Source organism: Eubalaena glacialis, chromosome 14 (genome assembly GCF_028564815.1).
Source record: "Eubalaena glacialis isolate mEubGla1 chromosome 14, mEubGla1.1.hap2.+ XY, whole genome shotgun sequence".
In the NCBI taxonomy this organism is placed as follows: Eukaryota; Metazoa; Chordata; class Mammalia; order Artiodactyla; family Balaenidae; genus Eubalaena; species Eubalaena glacialis.
Window position 1 is genome coordinate 82,370,772 of NC_083729.1, and position 10,340 is coordinate 82,381,111.

A 10,340-nucleotide genomic window follows, 5' to 3' on the forward strand; every position below is an offset into this window, starting at 1 on the left:
TAGTGAAAAAATAAAATTATTTTTACATCATCATATAATACGATTGTTAACAATTACTGAGCACTTACTAGGGTGCCAGGCATGTTGGGTCAGTTCATTTTACCCTCATGTTAACTCTATGAAATACAGTTGACCCTTGAACAACATGTGGGTTAGGGGTGCCGACCCTCCACACGTAATTTACAGTCTGCCCTCTATATCAGAGTTCCTCAAAACCATGGTTCCGTATCTGCAGATTCAACCAACCCAGGTTCGTGTAGTACGTAGTCTTTCCCATTGGAAAAAAAAATCCAAGTGGAAGTGGACCCGCACAGTTCAAACCAGTGTTGTTCAAGGGTCAAGTGTAACTATTATTATCCCCATTAAACTGGTGAAGAAAGGAGACAAAAAGCTTAACTAACTCTGCTAGTAGATGACACAGCTAGAACCCAGCCTAGGCCGTCTGATTCCCAGGCCCATCTTTCTTAACCCTGTTGCTATAATAGTCACAACATGTGTTTGGTCTTAGGAAGAAACTGCAAATAGCTAAACCCCTTAATAGTAGCTGATATAGAGATTAAGAACCGTACCAAATGGTGGATAGCACATGAGGGTGTTTACTGTAAAAATTTTTTCAACATTTTTCTATGTTTAAAGTAACAAAATTTGGGGAAAAAGAAACTTCATCAACACATGATTTGGGTGGTATTTTAAGAGATGATACAGAGAAACTGTTGCGGTCTGGAAGTTGCATTTCTGACATGTAAAGTAAATGTGCTATACTCCAATAAAAATTAATTAAAAAAAGAGTAAATGTGAGTTACTTCAATTCCACAGGAGTTATTTTAATATTTGTCAGGAAACAGAGCCACCAGGCTAGACCAGTTGGACTGATGCTATAGGTTTTTTTTATTGAATAGTATGTTTTTAAGTGCTCAAAGGAAAATATTTTTATTGAACAGATTAAAAAAAAGAGGTAAAAAGACTTGATCAAATCATGAGAGCTGGAAAATGGGTCTCCCTATTTCATTTCAGGGTTCCAAACAGGCTGATAAAAAGGGGTGCAGTTCAGGTAACCGCCTACCAAATGAAATTCTCTACATCAAAGTCAGAGAGGGGAAGAAAAGAGAGGAATGTTGGAAGAAACGAAAATTGCTATGTTATTACTAAGGCTTGCCATTCAATTAAAACAAGACGGGGCTAAGCACCAACATCCAGAAAAGAATGTGTAATACTTAATAAGGTAGTTGGCTTTGACCCAAACCAAAATCAAACAGACAAAAAACCTCTCTTATTTAATGAGGACCCAGGGCTCTGGCAAAGTGAGGTCACCTGAACCTGGAAATTAAAGTAGGAGTGTTAAACAAGAAAAGTAACCAACAACAGATTTCTTAAAATGACTATTTAATGCTTTAAACTTGTGATATGTTAAAACTGAATACTTAAAAAAAATCATAGTAGGGCAGAAGAAGAAAGGTTCTAGAGCCAGAAGGATGTGGGTTCAAATTCTGCTTCTAGGTATATGAGCTTGAACAAATGATCTCAATCTCTAATATTCAGTTTCCTCATCTACAAAATGTAATGAATCAATTTACCAGCACAGAGTTAAGGACTAAGTGAGATAAAGTTAGGTAATTACTTCGCACTGTACCTAGTAGACAGCCCTCAACAAGTTTCCTTTCTTCTTGTGATCTACTTGAAATACATGCATTTGAATAAAATGGGTATGCTAGACTACAGGTACTTCCACAGAAATTGGGAAAGGTTATAAATCCAAGGAGCATGGATTCTAATGGGAAATTTCTCTTATTTTCCTTCAGAGAATAACAATGAAAAACTATCTGAAACAAGTAGAAGCAGAAAGGAATCTGGGGTAGACTAAGTTTGGAGTCTGTTCCTGAGGGTATTTCTACTTATCCTATCATTAAGCAACACCTAGCAACGACAGTCTGTGTGAAAGCTTCCATATTTCCAAAGTCTCCGGAATGCAGCAAGACACAAGATGGAGTATAATACCTAGTATTCAGAGCGACTATAATGACAATACATATTCATGATGATCCTAAGTAACTAAGAAAAAGCTAAATCAGTAACTGTCTATTTAGTAAGACAGGAAGGCATGCCATGTTTTTTAAGAGTTCCTTCAAAAAAATTCACAAATTTGGTTTCTGATAAAATCTTTGTTAATGCTTAATTCCCAGCCCCCATCCAATGCCAGCCAGAATAGGTACTGTTGTGTATTAATTTATGAAATTAAATTTTTTTAACACATCTTTAAACTTGTATGTTTAACATCATGAAGGAAAACCATATCATTCCTCAAACATCCTTTATGCCATGAGCAGAGACTATAACATAATTAAAACTGAATTAGCTTGCCATAGTTTTGAGACTACATTTAAAAAATTCCTTTTTTTGGCCCTGCCACGTGGCTTGCACGATCTTGGTTCCCCGACAAGGGACTGAACCCAGACCACGGCAGTGAAAGCCCGGAATCCTAACCACTAGGCCACTCCCTAAAATTCTTTTTTATATTTCATTCACTAACTTTGCTATCTCACTAAGCTAAAATTCATTTACTTTCATTCCCTTTCAATTTATCCTTTTGATTTAGGTCCTCTGATATTGACCAGAGAAGCTAGAAATCCAACAGAAATGAATCTCAGCAAATAAAATACCTTTAGAATTTGAAAGCCAGAAAACAATCTTCTAGGCATCATATCAAAACAGAAGTTGAAGAAGTCTTGTTGAATGAATCTATAATGAGCTGGGTAAAACTGCCTGTGACCCAATAATATCCAAAAAGGATACTTGGTATATAAGTGTCCAATACCCCAAATTAACTGATAACCAGATTACTGTAATAGGAGGAACTGGGGCTCCAGGATTTGGGGAGTGTGGTGGGAGTATATATATTTTTTAAATCCAAAATAGGCTTTGCCTGAAGTATCCAACTAAAGTACCTTTCTTCGTTCTGTCTTGGCCTCCTTCAAGTCAGCTCTGGTATCCCTGAATGTGACATGATCAGGGATTGTGTGATCATTAGTTTAGTGTAACAAGGTCATATATTAAAAGGCCATGTCAAGTGAATTTACTGTTAGTATCTGAATATTCATTTTCCAAGTTAAGAAGGTATTTTAGGTACAACTTAGAACTAGAATCTCCTTGTGTGCTTTATATATTGACATTTTATGAATTAGATGAAGTATAAATGTACATTAATGCAAGAGAAAAATGTCACAATTGATGATTATGAAAGCTATTTTACGTACAAAAGAAATTAATTTTCAAATAGTCAAATAGAAAAATAGAGTAATAATACTGCAAGAGTGAGTTAGCTGATGACTTTAGAAAGAATATTATATCCTTTTTGAACTGACAAATAATTATAAAAATTTAAGTAAAAAATGCAAAGTAGAATAATAGAAATTATATGTCATAATTCTAACTTTGTTCAATTATTTGGCATACTAATATTCATAACATTCAACAAAATAACTTCTAAAGACTATGTTTAGTTTTTAATTATTTAATTCCATAAATCTTTCAAGAAAAAAAATCCCATTTCGGAATTCACATCTTTTGTGGATAAATGAAAAACAGAATGTTAACTTTGCTACCTCAAAACTTCATGAGGAGAAAAAAGTTCAGTTATGTGCTACATAATCAATCATGTTTGCCCCAGAGAGTTAAAAAATATATAAAAGAGAAAATGTTAGAGGAAAAAAAAGTTCCCTCAACTATCTAGAATTCCACTAATATCAGTTGAAAATGACCCTCCATTCACTATCATGTGCATTACAGTAATCACAGGAGTACCTAACAAGAGGCAGTGCTGAAAATTATTGTTACTGTACTGTAATGTCCTATTTTAAAAATTAGATCACTAAAATTTCTAATAATAAATTGTAATAATTTGAGGGACAATATTTCAGATTTATTCATATATTCCAAAAGTTTAATCTATGGTTTCAGCCCTAGCTTTGGTCAAATATTGGTTTTCACACTTGGATATTTGGCATTCAGAAAAAAAAAAAAAAAAAAAAAAAAAAATATATATATATATATATGTAATATATATAAAGTCAAATATGTAGGTATTTCTAACTTAGATGCGTTATTCTATTTCATTTTCATTTGCTTGCACAAAACATAATTTTAAAACAGACTCTTATGTACTCCAAGGGTGTAGAAAAGAAATCAACCCACAACCTCCTTTATAGGCCAAAGAGTAGAGGTTATAAAGAACTTAACCCCACACACAAGTACTAGTGATCTAACATTTTATTGTCAGCTGCAAGTATTCAAGGAAAATCCAAGCAAAGAGGTAACGGTTCTGAGGCTTCCCTGGTGGCACAGTGGTTGAGAATCTGCCTGCCAATGCAGGGGACACGGGTTCGAGCCTTGGTCTGGGAAGATCCCACATGCTGCGGAGCAATTAGGCCCGTGAGCCACAACTACTGAGCCTGCACGTCTGGAGCCTGTGCCCCGCAACAGGAGAGGCCGCGACAATGAAAGGCCCGCGCACCGCGATGAAGAGTGGACCCCACTCGCCGCAACTAGAGAAAGCCCTCGCACAGAAACGAAGACCCAACACAGCCAAAAAAAAAAAAAAAGAGGTATCGGTTCTTCTGACCTCTTACGAATTTTCAATGAATTCCCTTAATAGTTTGAAACTTGTGTTTTCTATAGTTAAAAATTTGTAGATTTAAGTTAGTTAATTTAATTGATTTCATAATCCCTTTTAAAATAATGTGAAAAAATATTCTTTATAAATTCAATTTTTAATGTTTTAAGATTTAGAAAAACCCTTTGTCATATAAGATGAATTTATAATGAACAAGGATGAAATTCCCTGTGATCAAGTAATACCTCAAAAAAAAAAAACAAAACCAAAAAAAAAACTTTCAAGTGTCCCAAATCCAACCTAGCATCTGATATCAGATTTCCTATCTTTATGACAAAATGGAGGCAACATAAAATGAAGACATTAATATCTGTTCTTTCTATATGGACCAAATGAATTGAAGTACATTAATTATAAACAGCAACATATGTATATTATTGAATATCATGAGTTCTAAATCTAGGTTCTTTATTTTTGTACCACTTTTATAAACAGATTGTTATTTTTATGTGGTTTTATAATTTTAATGATAATTAACTTAGGACACCTTAAAAACTCATTTTAATGACTAAATTGGCATTCTGATATATATATATATATACATTCTCATGTGATGAAGATGTCTATTCTACCATAAAAGTGTGGGCTCTGGAGTCATATTATTTGAGTTCCCACTGATTTACTCTGTGAATTTGAGAAATTTACCAATCTCTTGTTTACTGGAGTCAATGCCTTCCCTCACTAGGCAATTAGTTAATTTATTCATTCTTCCAGTTTCATTGAGATATAATTGACATACAGCACTGTGTAAGTTTAAGGTGTACAGCATAATGATTTGACTGGTTGTTTGTAAAACCAGACATTGTGTAGAACATCAAAGTGAACTCTGATGTAAGAAAAGGCATCTGCAACTTTTCAAATGAAAATTATTGACTTCTTAAAGTAGGAAGGGAGATGATCTAGTTCAACTACCTTATTTCACAAATAAGAAAAATAATCATGAAAAAGAAGAGAGCATTAACCAAGCTAGAGGAAAAACTAGGATCAGAACCAAGGTTTCATTCAGAAAACAGAGCTCTCTTAAATATACCACATTTCAATCCCAAACAATTCAAGAAGTAAAGGCTAGAACTTACTGGATTACTTCCCCATGCAAACTTAATGAAGAGTTAAAAATAACACTGCAGGTAGGAGTTTGCATTCTGGATTCTTACCTAGGCTCTATCTGTGGGATCTCAGAGAAATTACTGAACATTGCAACACTATATTACCTCATGGGATTAATGTGCGAGCAAAAGGAAAGCCCTGTTACAAATGGAAAGTGTAATCATCTTCTTCACCCTCACCTCTTCATACTCTCCGGTGTAAGGTTTCAATCGCTATGTGGGGGAGGGAAAGGAAGGGGAAATATAAACTACTACAATTCTGACTAGCTGGAGTTTTGGTGATCTCGGTTTACATGAGGAAGGAAAGCAGGGAGAGGGGGGAAAGAAGGTGGGAAGGTTGTTCATCATGGGCAAAGAATAACTTCCTCCCAAAGGAAAGTATTACCCATACCTCCTCTCAATTAGACTCTGAGAATCACAAGCTCTCATACTGATCATGTTAAAATTATCCTTTTCCCCAGTGTAGGCCCTTGAAACTTTTTACCTTTAGCATATTTCAAAAAATGTAACAATTACTTGGGCATATATTTATCTTTCCTTCTCAACTGTAGATGTGTCCAGAACAGGGCCTCATAGTATTTAGCCTTTAAGAGTTATCTGTGAGTTGTTTTAATTAGGTCAACATCCAGCTGAAATATAAAGCTAGGTGGCTGGAGCTGTGCCTAAGAGAACTGGATGAAAGGGAAGAACTGAATGCAAAGAGAGACAAGAACTTTATCTCCCTTTGACTTGCTCCAACTCCTTCTCCACCTCTATTAATTAATTCTAAAGATCTATGCAGAAGTCCTCTTCTAACAGTCTACATAGTCACAAGTTCATTTATAGGTATTTTTATATTAATAACACTTTATAAAAATACAATGTTTTCACTCCAGGCATGAAAATATTTAAAGGAAAGTACAAATGGGTATTTTTTTTTAAAGTTAACTCATTTGGCAAACAAATCTTATGCAAAATGTTCACCATATAAAACATGTACAAGAAAACAATTTTTTAAAAGAAAAAATTGTGCATTCTGTGAATTTCCATTTACATGTAGAATCTAATTCTCATGTAAACCATCATAGTAATATTTTAATTTGTATAATTATACCAGTTGTAAATAAAAATCATAGATTTAACTTTTTTCCTGCACTCACGCAATATCTTAATTTTCAAAAATGACGAAAAAAGAATATCCTTGAGACAATGCCAAGCTCCAAATACCAGAATTCATATATCTTCTCCATCTAATTCACGGAAACTTTTATTACAGTATAAAATAACTATAATATGAAAGCACAGAATATTTTGGGATTCCACAGATTAGTCCATTTTTCCCCAAATTTCTTAAGAATTACCCAGGGAGCCCATTAAAAATACAGATTACCACAATCCTCCCCTAGAGTTTTTTTTTTTCCCCCCCCTAGAGATTTTGATTCAGTTGCTCTGGACAGGACAAAAATCTTTATTCCTCTAAGTGATTCTGATGATTAGCTAATATTGGTCTAGTATAGTGGTTCTCAATTTGATACATGTTAGAATTACCTGAGGAGTTTTAAAAAATCTTAAAGCTCAGACCAATGGAAACAATTTCAACATTTTTTAAAAAGCTCCCCAGAGAAGGTTGAGAACCACTGATCCTGTAGAACTCGAAAAATTCTTATACAACCCTCTTAACAATTAAGAAACTAAGCCTGCTCAAGTTCACAAAGCTAAGTGGTAGCAAAGTTGGAGCTAGAACCACTTCTCCTGAATCCTAGTTCACTTTGTTTTTAGATATAGTTGTTTTGTTTTTCATGTAGGTTGACTAAAAAAGGTGTGAAAAAGATAAACCTTCTTGCCTCAGAATAATACTGCCACTTAACAAATGGATAAATTAAAACAGAGCTAATCTTTTTGCTTCAGAAATCACTAGAAAATATTGTTTTCTTAATCCTAATATAAAACAAAAAAAGACTAAATACACTACTGCTTAATCCCTACTTCCTACCACCAAGCTGGTTATATATCTTACAAAGAATTATTTAAATTTTTATTTTTAATTTCTAATTCAGTGTTTTAAAATTTCAAATTCTTCTTAAAGTTTGGCATCACAGTTCCTTCCTAGAAAATTAATTCGATATCTGAATTTGGCAACATGGTTGCTTCCTTATGTAGAATACATAATTCTACATATTGACGTTGCTCTGTGAACTAACAGAGGAGAACAGATTTCCTTTCACACAAAAGAATGAATTTTAGGCTGCATTAGCAAAACCCCATCATTGGTTAGTCTACAGATAGAGTGGGAAACTTCGCAGGTTATTAGTTAACCCATTCCAAGAATTTTCTCATTTTAATAACAGGATAATGTAAAATAATCATGAAAAATGTGTCAAGTGCAAGCTTACCTACCCATAATTTTTTTTAAGAGCATTTTTGACTTTCTAAAAATTACGACACGTTTAATTAACTTGCCTTCTGGCCGTCTGCATTATTACGGTACCAAGATTGTTAAAATAACATTTTTATCCCTCTCAAAGTTGCCAGATATTTCAAATTTCAGTAATGTTTGTGATTTCTGCTTTTGGATTTAAAAAAAAAAAAAGAAGTGTTTGGTATACTTTACCAAAACAGGTCACATTACTCCACAGGTAAAACTTCAGCAATTTGTATACAGCCTAGAGTACAATGTATACTTTTGATTAATGCTATTCACAAGGGAGTAACTGCCGGGTTCTGGATCTTTTAAATTTTCTAAATAAGAATCAGATGCAATGGATTTTGTTCCAGCAATTTTAATGAATGAAAGCCCACCCTTTCTTTTTTAACGGTTAAGATGGATATCAATACGAATTCAAAACCTAACCTTAACTTAAGGATGCTACTTGCGCTATTTAAAATAGTAAATACCCACAAACCGTTAAACGGAACGAAGAATGGGCCTCTTAAGCCATAGTAAAGATAAAAAATCAGAATCTCAGTTAAATGTTCAAATGACACATCACAGTATTTAGAAAATCGGGCTAGACTGGACGATCCATGGAGTTTTTACTCTAGGAGAGATCTGTGCTACACTCAGGTTTGCAAAGTCTAACTATTTTGTGTTAACATTTGAAACTTGCCATTTCAAATTGCGAGGGGTAAGCCTGTACAGATACACGGCCTTTAGGAGCTGCTTAAAATTTTCCTAGAAAAAGACCAAAAAACCACACATGTTTATTTTTAGGAGTGTACTAGGGTAGTAGTCAAATAAATCACCAGTTATTGACAATTCTTGGCGGGTCCTCGTCGGACGGGGACGCCGGGCCCCGCACCGGGAACCGCCTCCTCCGAGCGCGGGCTGGACCGCAGCCCCGAGCCGGCGCGCGGGAGCCGCCCGGCGCCGCCGAGCCCGCCCGGGGGCGGGGGGCTCGCACGTGCGGCCGGGGGCGGGGCCGGCCGGGAAGGACCCCGCGCGGGGAGGCGGGCGCGGCCGGGCCGGCCTCCCCGCGGCCGCGGGCCCCGGGCTCTCCATCCGGGCGCACGTCATGGGACGGATGGAGCCACACAGAGACGTCTAAGTCATGCAGGAGGCGCGCGGCCCCGGCCCGCTCCCGCCGCCCCAGACCCCTCCTCTCAGCCGACAGAAAGACAGACAAGAAGGGTTCCCGACCTGTCGTGCCCTGCATGTTCAGAGTCTGTCATGTTTGGTCAAGAACGGGGCGGGGCTGGAGGGCAGGTCTGCGAGGCCAGCGGCGGCGGGGCGCGGGGAGGATCCCTGCGCCGCCTGCGGGTACCTGCTCCCGGCCGCCGCCGGGAGGTGACGAAGTGGTAAAAACTCACGGTTACTAGTGAGCGACACAGACACAGACTTTCCAGTCTATTAACAACCACGCCACAGAGGTGGGGCTCTAACTGCAAACACTGGGCCACGGCCCCGCGCTGCCGGCGCTGCCGCTTTAGTCTCTATTCGCCGCCGGTGGCTGAGGCTTGGGAGCGGGCGGGCGGCGCGCAGCGACGCGGGGATTTGGACAGTGGCCGTAACGGTGATTTCTCCTCACCAACATGGCGGCACCCGCGACAGGCGACTCGGTAAAATGGCGCCTGCCGCAACACCTAGCCCGGGACTAAAGGGCAGGAGAGATTCCTCCGCGTGCCGCGGCCCTTGCCCAGCCCGCCGGGGCCGAGCGCGCCGCCCATTGGAGGAGACGCCCCGTCAATCACCTCCGGGGGCGAGCTCTCACGCTTTCCCTGCGAAGCAGCGGAGGAGGCAGTCTCTGATGGCGGTGCCGGGCGGAGCCTGGAGTAGTTCAGGGAGGGGGTGGCGTACCGCGGAACCTGCAGTCCTTCCGCGCCTCCAGGGCTGGTCCGCGGCGGTCCGCGGTTTTCCCTGCAAGACACCGCCTCCCAGTGATGGGGAGTTTCAGACGTGCCCTAACAAACGGGCCCTGAAAGCCATGAGCGGGTGTGAGCCCGGGTGGGGTAATAACTCGCGACTGCTGAGTCGTCATTTATTCTTTTTTTTGAGTCGTCATTAAAAAAAAAACAAAAACCTTGGTTGCTTAAATAATGGGGCAATGTACTTTCTCGTTCAAGGTTGTAGCGAATGTCTCTTTTTGTAATGT

General features: G+C 38.3%; 1 protein-coding gene across 1 annotated transcript in view; it reads right to left on the reverse strand.

Annotated features, from left to right (window-relative positions):
• The window catches only part of ZC3H6 (zinc finger CCCH-type containing 6), a 52,582-nt gene extending 42,756 nt beyond the window's left edge, over positions 1-9,826 (reverse strand). Inside the window, exon 1 of the mRNA XM_061210753.1 lies at positions 9,389-9,826. Coding sequence (XP_061066736.1) covers positions 9,389-9,420 — 32 coding nt within the window. The 5' untranslated portion in view covers positions 9,421-9,826. The remainder of the gene's footprint in view (positions 1-9,388) is intronic.
• Between the last annotated feature and the right edge of the window lie 514 nt (positions 9,827-10,340).